General features: G+C 49.5%; 1 protein-coding gene across 2 annotated transcripts in view; it reads left to right on the top strand.

The window, feature by feature from the left end:
* Positions 1–14,910, top strand: part of LOC144753676 (membrane cofactor protein-like) — a 419,797-nt gene extending 404,887 nt beyond the window's left edge. For both annotated transcript variants that reach the window (XM_078641280.1, XM_078641279.1), the window contains one exon: positions 14,651–14,910. In XM_078641280.1, coding sequence (XP_078497406.1) covers positions 14,651–14,887 — 237 coding nt within the window. In that variant the 3' untranslated portion in view covers positions 14,888–14,910. The remainder of the gene's footprint in view (positions 1–14,650) is intronic.
* Positions 14,911–16,681: the final 1,771 nt, after the last annotated feature.

The raw sequence follows: 16,681 nt of genomic DNA, 5'->3' as shown, positions 1-16,681 counted from the left end.
ATATCCACCCAGCCCAGAAGCACAAACCCGCCAAGATCCAGTCCTTGATTGGTCTGCTCAAAGCCTTGAATTCCTTGCACCCACAAGCTTTTAGAATACTGTCTGGTGACTTCAACATGAATCTATTGCAAGGCTCAGACGTCAAACCCTCCACTCAAATCCCAGAAATAATCAGAAATCAGACTAGATATGACCTGCCAGGCATGACATGCATAATCTCCATTGAAGCGCTGGGCTTTAACACAGTTAACAGGTGAAGTCTATCAGACCTCATGGCAGCCTTCACCAGCATCACAGATAGGTCATGCTCCACCTTAGACTATGCATTGGCTGACCCCGACCTGTTCACAGGAATTACCCACTTCTCTATAAAAGCAAGACCAGACAGCTATCACTGTGCTCAAACATTCACCCTGGAGCTCACTCCACCTCAGGCCCTACAAAAACAAGGCCTGCCCTCAGCCCCCCATCGGTCTAACTCGAGGTGCCTCAAATAGATGGAAACGACGATAGGAACCATCATGGCCTTCATCACCACTTGCCTCACACTGGAATCACCGAGTTCCAATTCCAGTATGTTGCCCTTCCAGGCATGGGAGACTTTCGTCGAAACCCTCATCACAAAAGTTCCTACTAAACCTCCCAGGAAACAAGGCAATGGCCAGAGCGGGGCAGAACGATTTACCCCACAACTACGAACCCCAGCCATATCGGTCTTCACATTTCTCCGAGGGCAAGAAACCTGATCAAATGCTAATATGTTTTGAAGTCTTTTTATCGAACGACCTAATGCCCTCCTTGAAGCAGCCCTGGTCCACCATTCGGTGCCATCTTTGTGGACATGTTGCTTCACTCTCCCATGGTGCATTTGCTCGGCCCTGCTAACACACAGACAAAAAATCTTACGTCCATCTTCATGATCTTTGCAAATCAGACCATTCTGTCTAGCTGTAATCACTTTGCAGGGAGGGGACTCTGTGAAACTAGCATTCAAGGAAGTGAGATTCTTGAACCTCACCGCCAAGGAGCTGGAAAAGTCTAGCTCTTGACTGGTCTCTCCTCCGATCAGTGCTCCCAGCCGAGGAATGTGGTCATCATTAAGAAACAGCAAGCACATAGCACTTTATACTCTTGCATCTTTCATCAGTTTCACCTTTTACACACACTGCAATCAGATCAGGTTTGCGCTTTTTAAATGAACCATAAACACTATGCACCTCATCCCCCTAGATTAACACTTTGTATTTCATAATAGTTGCTCAAAGGCACCTTAATGCACGAGGGTTGCACAGTACGACAAGCACTTTTACTTCACGAAATACTCATGTCACTTAGGAGACAAAGCTTCAGAGAATCCCTACTGAAGCAGGCTGTGGTTGATATTCAGCATCTCAAGTGTAACATTTTGATTGATTTTATTAAGCTAATATCTTGTTTGATTTCACTGTTCCGCCCAGCTGATTCTGACACTACATTATCTTCCTTGCCAGCCAGGCACAGCTTCACTTGATTATATGTACTGTTTAAAAGGTGTTTTAATGGACATATTATATTGTCATGGGCAGTCTTTTAAAGTGTTTTAAATGGACATGTAATGGTTTTAACTAACTATGAATGATACAAATAAACTTGAAAACTTGACACTTGAATCCACAAGTGTATTTTAATTATGCTTTCATACAAGGCTGCTCTTACCTTAGACGACAGAGCTATGTTACAGACAAATAGTTTAAAAGTATTCAGTGGACAATAGACAACTCCCTTTATAATGAAACAATGAATAAAGGAACACTTAGCGTGTACATTGAAAGAAATCTGTGTACCCAAATTATAACTCCTAAATTTAGGCACAAGGTACAGATTAATCATGTTTTTGGTTGAGCTAACAGAATCTTTGCAATTGGTTAGCTTTTAACAGAGATCTCAACATAAAATCATTCTAAATCAAATTAATTGAAGCAGCACAGTGCGACAAAGTTCAAAGACTGTTCTCTTGCCAGGCAATTATGAAAAAGAATGCAGGCGCCATTAAAACAGTTAAGAACAAGACTTATTTTTTTAATTGTTATTAAGTCCTGTGAGGTCAATCAAGTCCCTGACGCGATAGATAACTTTGGGGCCCATCGGAAGACGGGGAGGGGAAAGACCGACCGGAGACAATATAAGGTGTGATAAAGGCCGCTTTATTGGGAACAGGTGCATCTTAACACAATACCACATCCTTGGCCTTTGCTGTACAAAACTAGGCCTAATTAAATATGCACTTCCTGACCAAACCCCCCACCCCCACCCCTAAAACATTGCCCCCGCAAACAACATAAACATAAGTACCAACTCTCCAAACGCCTCAACTGTTTAAACTCTTGCCATCTGTACACTCCCTCCCCCTCCCCCTCTGTCCAGGAAACCTCATTCCTCCTATCTTAACTAGGAAAAAGCACCACTCGGAAGCCCCATACGGCTTCCGACCCCCCCCTAGGGCCCCTGCATCTTTGGATACCTGCGCACCCCTACAGCCCGATCCACTGCCTCCTTCAGCTGCGCAAAATATAGCTCCATCCCGTATCGTGACAAATGCACGCCATCCTCCCTGAAGAAGTACACTGCCCCATACCTCAGCTCCGGGTGTTCCATCCTACCCAAACCTTCCCTTTCAAAGAAAGCCCGCATTTCCCTGTTAATTTTCCTCCGTGTCCTGTCAATAGCCGCAGGCCTCTCTGCCCCCCTCCAGCACCGTCTGGGAATGAATTCCGACCAAATGACATAACACCCCGCCCACTGTCTCCGAATTTCCAGCAAATCCCTCTTCATTTGTTTTAACAGTGCCAGTCCTTTACACTGCACCAAATCATTTTCACCCAGGTGAATGACTACCACGTCCGGACAGACCCCCCCCTTGCACAACATTGTTCAAAGCCGGCACCAACTCGTGCCAACGCATGCCCCCTTTGCCCATCCAATGACACCTAAACAACTGGTCATCTAACTCCAAATTGAGGCTCCTGTGTTTCTCCCATTCGGCCCTCTCCGCTATCTTTACAAAGGAATGGCCCACCGCGTAAATGCACATCGTTGCCGATGTAGGCCCCGCCACCGCACCTGCAAAGATACATATATAAGCAATGGGCCAAGCATGTCAACCTCACTCCACTCCTTCCCCCCGCATCCTGACGTACGTCCTTCTCCTACCTGGCTGCCAAGACCTGGAACTCCCTCCCGACCGACCTGCGCCTGACCCAAGACCAGCTGTTCGGGCAGTAGCAGCACCCCCCCCCCCTAGCGCCTTGAGACCCTCCGGGTAAGTAGAGCGCTCTATAAATGTCTATGATTGATTGATTGATTGATAACAGTCCGATTTCCAGCGTCCCAACCTTTTTATCTCCTCCTTACCCCAACCCCTTCGCGTCGCCTCCGTCGCCGCGCCAATGCGGAAGGAATGCGTTCCGAATGCCTTCGGGTCCTCACCCATAGACCGCAGGGCATGCCGCAGGACCCACAGTAACGGAGACGCCGTTACCCGACCGGCCTTTCCCCGGCAAAAAACCTCCACCCCGTCCTGCGCCTGCCCCCCCGCCAGTCGCCTCCTCCACTCCGCCGGACAAACCGCCTCTGTCCCCCCGGGACCCAGCACCACCCAGGTACCCTCTCCCCACTGATCTGTCTTTGACCGACGCAGACGCACTGCTACTTCCCAGCCTCGCAACTCCACTTCCCCCCACTTCACTCCCGGCCGTCCTTGCAACCCCACCAACTCCGACACCTGGAACACTCCAAAAACATCCACGACATAAGCGTTGAAAACAAAACCGTCTCCGCTTGATCCCTGCACACTCCCGGTAGACGCCGCACCAAGCCTTCCAGCATCGCCTCAGTAATCGGACGCCGCTGCCGCACCCGTGCCACCTTTTCCCTTTCCCAACCCTCCAATAGACGCCCCCCCAACTCTCCTGCCAAAGGCGCATAACCCCACCAGAGCTTCCCCATGAGCGCCACTCCTGTCAACTTCCCCGCAATCGTCACCCTCGCCAGCCCTTTGTCCATCAAACTGAGCATGAACTGCACCACCTGCTCCTCCCGATGCCACTTGCCACGCTGTCTTACCGCTCCCAAACGCAGAGACTCCGGCCAAGCCTGTTCATACGTCTTCCACGTGGACTCCGCCAAAGACGACTTCACCAACTGAACGACTCGCGCTCTCCCACCAACCAAAGCTTCTCCGGCACCGGCGTCTTGACTGCGGCCGCCTCCGTGGCTAGCCCATGGAATTTCCGCCACTGTGAACGAGACAAAGCATCCGCAATGTCATTGTCCACCCCCGGCACATTCTGGGCTTGAAACAGGATATCATGTTCCAGGCACTTCAAGACAAAAACGCGCATCAGCTTCAGCACCTGTGGCTCCCTCGTGGACTGCCGATTCACCACCTGCACTACCGACATATTGTCCACCCTGAACAAGACTCGCTTGTGTGCCAGCTCCTGCGCCCACACCGTCACCGCCACCACCAACCGGAAAAGCTCCAGGAACGCAATGCTTCTCCCCCCCGCCTGCCACTGAGCCGGCCACTGCTCCGCACACCATCTCCCTGCCCAGTACCGACCAAAGCAGCCGACTCCCGCCGCGTCCGATGACATTGTGACGTCCCACTGCCAGTCCTCCGGTGGTGCCATGGGCACTCCATTAAAACGCCCCAGAAAAGCCAGCCACATGCTCAAATCCTCTCTCGAACCCGCCGACAGGCGCACGTGGTGATGAGGCAACGTCAGACCGGCCAGTGCCAGCCCCAACCGACGGCAAAACGTCCTCCCCGCCCGCACCACGCGGCACGCAAAATTCAAATGCCCGAGCAATACCTGCACCTCCCGCACCTTCACCTTCGGCCTGGCCAACATGCCCTTACCAAGTCCATCATCACTACCCGCTTATCCTCCGACAGGCGTGCTTCCATGGCCGCAGAGTCAAGCTCTATCCCGAGTAAAGAACAGCACCGTGCTAGGACCCTGAGTCTTCTCCGGCGCCAAGGGAACCCCTAGGTAACCCATCAAGTCCGTAAAAACGTCCAGCTGCCGCTGGCAGTCCGTCGAACCGGGCCGACCCACCAGGAAGAAGTCGTCCAGGTAGTGCGTCACCGCCTCAGAGCCTGTGCACCAGGAAAAAGCCCACTGCAAGAAGGAGCTGAACCTCTCAAACAATGCACACGACACCGAGCACTCCATAGGAAGTGCTCTATCCACGAAAATGAGGCCGTCAAACTGGATCCCCAGCAACTGATGATCCGCTGGATGCACCGGCAACAACCTGAACGCAGATTTCACATCACATTTTGCCATGAGCACACCCTGCCCCTCTGCCGTCACTAGCCTCCTCGCCACGTCTACGGATGAGTATGACATCGACGCCAACTCCGCCGAGATGTAAGCATTCACCGACGTACCCGCTGGCCATGACAGATGCTGAATCAGGCGGAACTGACCAGGCTCCTTCTTCGGCACCACCCCAATCAGCGAAATGATCAAGTCCGGCAGGGGCGGCACCTGAAAAGGACCCACCATCCGCCCTTCCTTCACCTCCTTAAAGAGCTTCTCCCGAACGATGCCTCTGTGTGCGTTCACGGACTTCAGATTCTCAGCCCACCGAGCGATCCGTGGACCCTCGTACCCCAAACGGAAACCCTCCCTGAAGCCCCGACGCAGCACGGCCGCATCGTCCGCTCGCGGATACGCCACCAGTAGAGGTTCGAGCCTGTCCAACCTAACTGGTGTATGAGCCTTTTCCCAAGGCACTGCCCCCTCCCCTGCCGCCTCCTCTCCCCCCAACGGGAGCCGACGCCGGCTGTTGCCCCTGGGCGGGTCCTCCCCCGAGCCCCCAGCAGCGCACCACTGGGTGTCTCCTCCCGCACTTGGAGCATTCGTGCCGAAAACGGCACATCTGCCTGAGACAGGACCCCCTATTGAAATCCCAGCAGGCCCCGACGCTGTTAGTACTCCCGGCGTCTCCCGACCCCCACCCCCCACGGGTGGGGCGGGCTGTAAAGGGGGGCGACGCCAGAGGAAGCCCACTGGCCGTGTAGATGTTGCGGCCAAATTTCGCCCCACTCATCATCAGCTGATACAAATCCGCGTCCAACTCGCCCCACTGCGCCTCCGGATCCGACGTCTCATCGTAATGCGAAAAAGCGTAACCTCCGTACATCACTTGAGCCCACCGCACCACATCCATATATTTGAACAACGCAACCGACCTGTCCGGATACTTTTCGCAGTATACACTAGCGTATATCAGGAAGGCAGCTGACCAATTTTCAATGGTCACCGGGACCTTGGGGTGTCTAGCCAATTCCTGCTCCTCCTCTTTCGAACCCTCCTTGGCCATCAATTCCCTGTGAAGTAACTTCAAAATCTCCACGTATTCCCCTTTCCATATTTTCTCCTTCATCGCTACTGACAAGTGCGCCCCCAGTGGCTGCGCCACCCCCATATAGGGCAGCTTCCTGATCGGCACCTCACAACTCTCCTTCGCCCCGACGCTCGCCGCCACCCCTGCCTTCGCCGCATCTCCGCTCGCAGTGCTCCCCGACTCCGAGTCACCCGCTGCCTCCTTCACTTCCGTACCTACCCCCGCATCCATCACATACCTGCCCTTCACCAATCGCACTGCATCCCCTCCCCCAGCATCCGTGCCCACAGACACCTGGCCTCCTCCAGACACCCGGCCTCCTTGAGGCCCGCCCAAACCACTCCCCACACTTGCACTGGCCTTACCTGGCATCAAGGATAGCGTCCGCACCGGATCCCGACGCCTAACTAATTCCGCCGGGGGGGCCGTCACTCGCGGCACCGTCTGCCGGGGGCGTTCCTGCAAAATACTGCCAACAACATTACTCATCTCCCCACCCCCTCCCTGAGCTCCCCCTCCTCCTCTGACTCCATGTGCCCGCATCCTTCTCCATCTCCCCACTGCCCCGTCCGACCACCGCCCGTGCTCATCCTGCTCAATCCCGCCTTGTCCCTGCATGCCCGCATCAATGCCCCCAGATCCACACTCTCCCTCCTGCCACTTCCATCATGGTAATCCGTGTATCCTTTCACATTCGCACTCCATCCCCGTCCCCCGGCGGCCGTCTCGACCCATCGGGAGGGGGGCGGCGGAGACCTATAGCCGTGCCATCCACTGTCCTCACGTGCCTGGTCCCTCGGTGGAGCACGGCCGCCCGTAAAAAGCTGAGCCGGCTCATCCTCTCGGCGGGTTGGAGCCGCATGCTGCTCACCCGAGCCCCCTGCCAACTACTCCTGCCCAAAAAAAAGTGGGGAAGTCCAGCATGCCGAGGAAAACTCACCCCCTTCGCCCCCCCAACCTCCTGGTGCTCCCCTCCCCCACGCCGCTGAATGCCCACCCCGTCGCGCCGGATGTCCCCACCACCCCGTTCCCCCTCTCCCCACCCTGCTCCCCCTCGCCCCCCCTGCGCCCCCCCTGCACCCCCCCTGCGCCCCCACACGCCCCACATCCCCGTGACCCACCCCCGCTACTCCCCGCTACCCCCTCACCCTCATGGCTCCACTCACCACACCCCCCCTCCCAACCCGCCTGCCCCCTCCCCCTTGGCATCCCCTCACCCCTCCCCAGGCCCCCTCTTGCCTCACCCCCCCTTTGTCCTACATCTGCCCCCCCACCCCGTGGTGACACCGGCCTGCTGGGCCCCACTACGCCCCCCTCCCCGCCTGACGAAGACCCCCAGTCCAGGTCGCTCTCTCTCCCCCCTCCCTCTCCCCCTCAGAATCATCAATCAGCAGTGGCGATGCCCCCCCCTCTACCTGTCCCCTCTGTACCACTCCCCCATCGGCACCCTGGCCCAGCCCCCTGCCCCCCACCCCCCACTCCCCACCCCTTGACTTCCTTGCAACCCCCCGGGACCCCTTCCCCTCCCGGGCACAACCCCCTCTGTTAACACGGGCTCCTGCTCCCCTGCCCCCCCGCCAACCCCCCCAACCTGGCACTCCTCCGCGGCTTCCGTGCCCCCCCTTACCCCTCTCCCCACTGCCCACCACCTTCGCACCCCCCACGCCTCCCTCCCCCTGCCCGTCCACCCCTTGCCCCCCCGCCCCCCCACAAACTGAAGCGGAGCCTTCTTTGCTCCTCCGCGCCTCCTCGCTGACCCTTGTTTGCTATGCGGCGCCTCAGCCACCCGCCGGCCGCCGCCGCACGATGCTCCGCCTCCCCTCCCCGCTCCCTCCTCACCCTTGATCTCGGGGGCTCACACGCCACAACCGCCGCCGCGGTGCACATCAGCAGCGCGCCGCGGTGGCCTTACCCGCACTTCCCCACGCAGCAGGTCCATCCTGCCAGCTTCCTCCAAGAGGCGCAGAGCCTCGCGCACTCGGGGATCCGCCATCGCCTCCGCCGCCATGCCGCACCACAGGTACCACAGCTCCGCCGCGTCGATCACCGCACCCGCCGCCCTGCCGCTTTCCATGCCGCTCCGCTGCACCACAAAGCCCCGCCGACAAAGTCACCCGCAAACCGCTACCGCCCTCCTACTGCCCACACCACCTCCTCAGCTAAATCACACACAATTACCACAACAACCTCACAACAACTTCCCTGCCTAACTCGGCTGCTGGGTCACTGTCCCCAAAATGGTGCACAGTGACCCGAAATGGCCATATTTATTTAACCGCAGCCCAAAGAGAGCCCAAACCCAGCCCAAAACCTCCCAAGAAGCCCAACCAGCCCAAATCGCCTTCCTGTCCCCGTGCTATTTCTTCCCCCCCCTTCCTCCCGGGGCCCCAAACCTCCCCGGGGGGGCGAGCCTCCCTCCGGTCGGCCACCCCCCGCAAAGCCCCATTGTATACAACCCAAGACGACATCTTCCATAGTGATTTTAATTGCTTTCTGTACTATGTCAAACCAGGCATTCTGAGTGTAATGCAAAATACATTGATTATGATGAAAATTATTTTGTAGTCTTAAAAGTGATAGAAGTTCTCTCAAATCGGAAATTGTGGGCGGAGGATGTTTCTGAAGGAGGTTGTAAAAGAGAATGCTGTTGTTGTAGGCTTGCACTTACTACCAACCACACCATCCTCTGAGCAGGGTGGTGTTAGACCTGGCACCCTTGGTGGGGTTTCCCTGACTATTTGCCGTCTGACCGCCTGTTTTACTGACTTCGTTCTTTCTGCCTTTTGGATGCTGGCCACTTTAGCTCTGTTAACCAGTGCTAAAGTGCATATGCTCTGTACTCAAAACATGGTAACATTGGCTTATCCAAAATGTGCATATTTAATTTACTTATAAGTCCCTAGAAGAGTGCACTATATGTGCCCAGGGCCTCTTTGTTTGTTTATGATTATGTTTATGAGTTTTGTAGAGCGCATAGCTGCCCGAGGGCCTCCCAGCACTACGGATCAGGAGAGAGCAGATACCCGCGACTCAACCTGGGTATAGCCATGTCTCCAGTTTTTTCCTGAAGGCAATATCCTCTGTAAGGAATCTCAGTTCTCCAGGCATGGAGTTCCAAAGTTTGGGCACCAAATGCGTGAAAGATCTTCCTCCCAATCTGGATCGCCTAATCCTTGTAGTTTTGGCCAGGCGATCTGAGGAGGATCTTAGGGCTCTTTCCGGTGTGTACGGTGTGATCAGGGCCCTGAGTAAAGTTGGCCTTTTGCCGTTCAAGGCCCTGTGTGCTATGAACAGTGCTTTGAAATTGTCCCTGGCCTGTACCGGCAGCCAGTGGAGTGTTTTCAGAGCCTCTTTCACTGACTCATACCTAGGTATACTTATGAGTAACCTGGCTGCTGCATTTTGTACCTCCTGAAGTCTATGCCACACATATTTGGGTGACCCCAGGAAGAGAGAGTTCCAGTAGTCTAGGCGCGAAACCACCAAAGACTGCATCACTGTTCTCCGGGTCTCCTCTGGGATGAGGTCAAGAATTTTACGGAGCATCTGCAGATTTTCAAAACAGGTGGTGCCAGTTTCGTGGCTTGAGTTTCCATGGTAAGGTTTGTGGTCTATTCACATTCCTAGGTTCTTTATGGAATTTTTATTTTATGCACCAGTGGACATCCCAATTTTTTGGGCCATTCAATGGTTACTCGTGGTGGAAAATTAAAAACCTAGGAGCATGAGTTCCATTTTGTCCCCGTTTAGTTTTTGCTTGCAGCTTGTCATCCAGCTAGCTACCCTTTCAATACAGGGAGACACTAGGTTGTGTTTTGTGTTAGAGTCCCCTGCCACAGAGACTACCAATTGGGTGTCATCTGCATATAATACAATTAACAACCCAAATTCCTGGACAATCTCGGCCAGAGGTTGCATGTATGGGTTAAATAGCGTATGGCTGTGGGAGGAGCCCTGTGGCACACCACAAGTAACCTCTAGACTGTCCGAGAAGTGTCCGCATTCTGTGGTCTGAAAGGATCTGTCCTTCGAGAATGATACTATCCACCTCAGCGCTCTGTCTTGAATCCCTGCTCTCTCTAGCCTAAGATTGAGTGTTTTATGATCCACCGTATCAAAGGCTGCACTTAGGTTGAGCAGCAGGATGGCAGCAGCACCTCCTTGATCGAGGATTTCCTTCAGTTCTTCTGTGACCAGTAGTAGGGCAGATTTGGTACTGTGTGCTGGTCTGAAAACCATTTGGGTCTAGTGAAGCACCCATTCTCCTCCAGGACCTGGGACAGGATGTGGTTGACGTTTTTCTGCCATATTTCCTAAAATGGGTAGGAGTGAGATAGGGTGGAAGTTACCCAGATCTTTTGGGTCTTAATGTGACTTTTTGAGCAAAGGTCGGACTATGGCGTGTTTCCAGGATTTCAGCACTTTCCCTTGCATGAGTGATAGATTGAGTAACTCTGTGCCAGTTGTCAGGATCGTGTATCTCCCTTGTAAAATAAAAGAGGGGGTGTTGGATGTATCGGGGACCCTGATTTGATGCCTTGTAGGATCTTAGTCGTAGTGTCTTTATTTATAGCTGGAAATTCCTTTAGTATAGGTCTCTCTGTGTGCCCAATGGATGCCTTGGTGCCTTGAGGGTCTTGGTTATCTCTACTCTTTATCATGGAATTGTAGATGTTTTCAACCTTATTTTTAAAAAAGGCTGCCATTTCATTGCATCTCTCCTTAGAGGAAGATTGTGGAGAGACATCCGGTTCTATTGCTGTGAGGGATTTAACCACCTTGAATAGTTCTCTAGAAGAGTGAGTGGCTGAGTTGATTTTTTCCTGGAAATATTTAGCTTGGACTATCTTGATTTCATTGTGGTAGTGTCTAATCTCTTTCTTATATTGTGTCTTTATGGTATAATGTCATATGATTTCCGCCAGGTTCTTTCGTTTTTTTTACAAGCTCCTTTTAGGGATGCAAGATGGCTGTTAAACCAAGTTGATTTCCTTTGTATCTGGTTTGTTCCCGCCCTCTCTTTCTTACTACAGTACTTTGCCATGTTAGTGAGCCATTTGTCCCAGATTGAGTCTGCTACCGCTACATCCCCAGTCATTTCCGGAGTATGTGTCTCTACAGACTCTCCCAGCTTTTCTGGGATGGTTCTGGTCCATTTCCTACCTAATTTGGGTGCAATGTACCCTGTGTTTTGAAGGTGCGTGTTGGCCAGTGATAGAGAGATGTAAAAATGGTCTGACCAAGGCACTGGTGTAGGGGATGCTGCTTTTAGTTTAGGATCATTAGTGAATATTGCATCTAAGATATGCCCTTTTCTGTGTGCTGCTGACTGCATCATCTGGCCCAGCTGCATGGTGTTCATGTCTTGGATAATCTATTGGTAATGGGGTTGTTCTGTTTATCTAGGGAGATATTAAAATTGCCTAGTGTGGTTGTTGCACTTTTGGAAGTGATACTCTCTGCTATGAGGTCTGGGAAGTGTTCTAGGAAGGTATTGCAGGGCCCCAGTGGTCGATAGATGAGTATCTCGGAAAAGGTTTGGGTGGGTGATAGCCTATTGCTGAACAGTATAGTGTCACAGTTAAGGAGGGGTTTAGGTGAGATAGTGCAACTGTGTATGTCTTTGTATATAATGTCTATTCCTCCCCCAGTTTTTCCCACTCTGTCCTGTTTGTTTATGTTGTATCCCGACGGTAGGGCCAATGTGAGATCTGGCATAGACCATTTTTTAAGCCATGTTTCAGTTACAAATAAGACATCCAGTTGTTCTTCCACAAGTAAACATCTAATCTCAATTTTATATGCTGGAATGGACCTACAATTTATTAGCCCCATTTTCCATCTTACTTGTTTCTGTTGGGGACTCCTTTGAACAGACACTTTCCTCCCTCACCGACCATATCAAGTGGGTGCATGTGAATTTTCTTCCTGTCAGGTATTGCAGTGCTATTCAGTGGTCACATAGTGGTCTGGAAGCCGGTCTCAGATGTATCAATTTAATGCTACTGTAAATTAAATGCTACTAGTGGGCCTGCAGTACTCATTCTCCCACTTACTCAGTAGCCCTTTAAATATGGTTCAGGCCTGCCACAGCAGAGAAGGCACAACCGGCACAGGTAGCCGTGGGGTGGGGCAGGGCAGGTGGGAGCGAAGTGGGCAGATGACGGGTTAGTGAACGTAAAATTAAAAAATAAATAAAACTACTTACCTTGTGATTGCCGCATCGCCGAGTCGGTGATGTGGCGAGCGCAAGGTAAGTGTGTTTATTTATTTTTTAATTTTACTTTCACTATCCCGTTGTCTGTCCACTTCCTCCCCAACGGCCCGCCTCAGCCCCGCCTCACTGGGGTTACCTGTGCCTGCCGCACCTGATGCAGAGCCTGTGTGTGTAGTTTTAAACTGCCATTTCGACTTGGCAAGTTAACCCCCTCGCACAGACCACTGCCTACTTTTACACAAGCATTTGCAATGCAATAGGTCTCGCATTTACGCAAGTTTAAGCTATTGGCATTGATTTATGTTTTAAAAACGAAAACAAAAAAAAGGCATTGTTATTTGCAATGGCAATGGCTCAAACTAGCGTAAATGCAAGACCTATTGCATTGCAAATGCTTCTTTTAAATTGGAAACGTGCTGCACAAGAAAGTGTATTTTTTTCTTACTAAAAATGGCATCAACAAACAGTTTACTTAGCTAAGATAGCCACCTTACCAGCTTTTAGGAACAAGCAGAGTTGTAAAAAATGCAACGTTTTAGCATTTATCTTAAGTGGGCGTCCTTTTGCCTATTTTATGTGGTTTCAACCTACTTGCAGTTTGTGTTGGAAATAGGTATGAACCCCATCGGTGAACCCAGGGAGCTATACATTTGTGAGAACTAAGCAATACTCTGAATTCAACATGGGGCATTTGTGTAGTTCGCTCATAGTTTACTAAAAGAAACTAGTAATTGAAATAAAAATAAATGAAAAAATAGGGAACAATGAGATAGCTTATGAATACTTGCATCAGAACCTTCTGGTCACAGGAATATATAGTGTTTGTTATTTGTCTAAAAACATGTGCTATCCAGAAACAACAACTTAGCTGGAGCCTATAATGATTGTTCAGTATGGAGAAGTTATGCTTCAATTCCTATGATAAAATTTCATGAACGGAAAATGGTTATGATGGAAATCTATGCATTTTTAAATGTCCCCAGATGCTGAGTTGTGATTTGTAAAACTGAAGTTGGGGTTCCCATACTATCATTTGATTACGACACCATTTTACAAATGTATTGTTTCTTGTGTAATGGCTTACACATAGCAAATATTGTAGAGAAATTCAACTGATAATAGCAATTCCGTGTTACCACTCTTTTCCGGATAAAAATGGTGGCCTACATAAAAGGGTGGGTCAATTGCCTGTAAATGTAAGGGTCGTCCCGAAACGAGTTGTGGAGATATCAAGTTTTCTCCATCAAAATTCAACCATTTGGCAATGTGAGTAGCGCTGGTATTTGGATCCAGACTCAGGCACACTAGTGGCCCGTGGTGGGAGTGCTGTGGGGAGGGGCGGAGCAGGGTGGGGGTAGTAAACTATGGCATACGGCCGAACAGAGGTAAGTAAACAAATAAATAAATAAAACGAATTTCATTGTGCACGCTGCATTGCCAAATGCGATGCAGCCCGTACAACAACATTTCGTTTTATTACTCCCACCACCGGCCTCTACTGCTCAGGCACCACCTAAGAAAACCTTCTAAATCTAGGCAGTTTCTAAAACAAGAAAGTCTAGGGTGATGTGACTTGCTTGGTTCCCACTAGGGTTACTTACCCAGAATGCCCGAAAGTATGAGGATTCACAAAGTTCCTACCATCCTGCGTTCCAACACTTCTAAAACTATAAAAACAGTACTTCTTGTCCTTCTTTGATATCACTTCCTGTTTCAAATGTTGAAGGAATAAATGCAACAAAACCCAAGTAACAAACATTCTGGTTGAAATTGTCTTAAACATGTTACATTGTACCAGTAACAGCTATTCAAACAGTAATTCTATTAAAAGCAGAAAATTATGAAGAACGACAGCGTATTCTATTGATGGGAAAGTGAATCTACATCCATATTTGCACGTCTTCATAAATGTAACCAGAACACCAACGGAGCACAAGGCATTGTTGGAAAAAGCCCATGACGTAATATTTTACGGTGCACACTATTGTGCAACACAGCCGTTTGTGTCTTTTTCTCATATCTTGTGTTTGCTTTTAGGCTAAGCAAGCAAGTGCTGAGGGCCTTTGTGACTTTGTGTGGAAAAGCATGACGGAATACTGGAAGAGGATGAACGTGGAGGACAAGTATATACACCTGGAACTGCAAAAACTATGCCTTGACATCAGAAACCTGCATCTTCAGATCGAGAAGGCCAACACTACAAGAATCACCCCCTCAACTAAAAGATGCTTTTCCGATTTTTTTCCAAATATTGGGTTTTCTGGTAAAAAATGAAATAAAAATAATTTTAAAAAGTTGAGTTGTAATTGGAGGGCAACTCCGCTGTCATTATTGCCTCAGATCCCTTCTCATGGACAAGGAACTTTTTTGATGGAGACATTAGAACATGACAAACATTAATAAATGATTCAGTTAGTTTATCACTATAACCTGCACTAAGGGCCATATGTATCAACATCCTCATTTGCGATTCTCAAATAGCGACTTTTGAGAAATCACTATTTGAGAATTGCAAAAAGGTATGTATGTAAAAAAATCGCAATTTTTTAGCTATTTCTTAATATTCCTTAATTGCGATTAGCAAATTGCGAATTGCAATTAAGGAATACTTTCTTATTCATTTCTATGGAGGCCCATAGGAATGAATGGGAAGTTATTCTCAATTTGCGATTCGCAATTTGAGAATCGCAAATTGAGAATAATTTCAAGGGTGCAAGGGTGTCATAAGGACACCCTGATCCACCCCTGAAATTTACATGTGTGTGCCTATGGCACACATACATGTCCTAAGGGCATGTATGTGCGCCACATGGCACCTTTACAAATGCCAAAAAGTGCATTTGTGAAACAAATCGCAAATTACCACCAACTACAAGTTGGTGGTAATTTGCGATTTCCTAATGAGAAATCGCACAACTTGGGTGCTTCATACATAGCATTTAAGGAATCGTAATTTGCGATTCCTTAAATGCTGACGCAAAATTAAGGAATCGCAAATCTTGAGATTCCTTAAATTTGCGATGCGATTTTACTCATACATCGAATTTTCCAATTTTTTTTGTTGCAAACACTGCTTTTTTGCGAATCGCAGTGTTGCGACTAAAAAAATGGATGATACATATGCCCCTTAGACACTTGTTACTAATGTTAGCATAAGATCTGCTGAACGTTGACAGTATATTCAGGTTTTATAAACGATTTCCTGAGAAGGAGTGTTAGCATACCCTAAATAAGGGATCAAAGAAGCATATCTGATTGAAGGGACATATTTAAAATATTTTTTAAGCAATTATCCCCAGGTCAGTTCGGTCGTACCAAAAATGTATATATTATATAATTACGTAAAGGTGCTTTCGGCGTTCTCTCTTCATCTGTTGGTCTGCTTTAGTGTCATTTACATTGTGTTTCTGCCCACTCAGCAAATAGCATGGGCCAGGGGGTCAACCCATTTTAGCTATTGATTACTTTCTCTATAAATGAAATAGAGCATTTTATTAATGCATGATGTTGTTACTGACAGAGTAAGTAGTTCCCTTCAATAAGGAGGAATCTGAATGTAACTCTGTCCTTTTTTTAATATTAATACATTAATAAAAACATGTTTTATAAATTTGTGAGAACTCTGCAGCTTTTCGCGGACTGCTACTGCTCCTTTCATGCACGCAATGCTTGTGGCCTCAATTTTCTAAACAAACGTTTAGCCCCTTTAAATATGGGCACACTTGCATGCACATAAGCTCTCATGCACACTCAAAGAATGCCATCTTTGTGACTGTGCCTCCAACACGTTAAACAATGGCCACCCTAGATTACACAAGCAAAAACATAGGTGATTATCTTTAAATGGGTTTCTATCCCATTCAAAGATGGTCGCCTGTGTGTGAGCTAGCTGGTGCCTTAAAATTCTAGGCGGGCATCTTTGACTATCTGAAAAACATTAAACGACATCAGTGGGTGTGTGTGCATTTTGTAATGTTTTTGTAATAAATATTTACAAAAATATGTTTTAAAACAGACATAAGCAATGCCAATAAACCGAGATCACACATCAGGCTATTGACTTCACCA

This window comes from Lissotriton helveticus, chromosome 5_1, assembly GCF_964261635.1.
Source record: "Lissotriton helveticus chromosome 5_1, aLisHel1.1, whole genome shotgun sequence".
NCBI classification, from domain to species: domain Eukaryota; kingdom Metazoa; phylum Chordata; class Amphibia; order Caudata; family Salamandridae; genus Lissotriton; species Lissotriton helveticus.
Note: the sequence above shows the minus strand (reverse complement) of the source record. Positions and strands in the feature narration are given on the sequence as shown.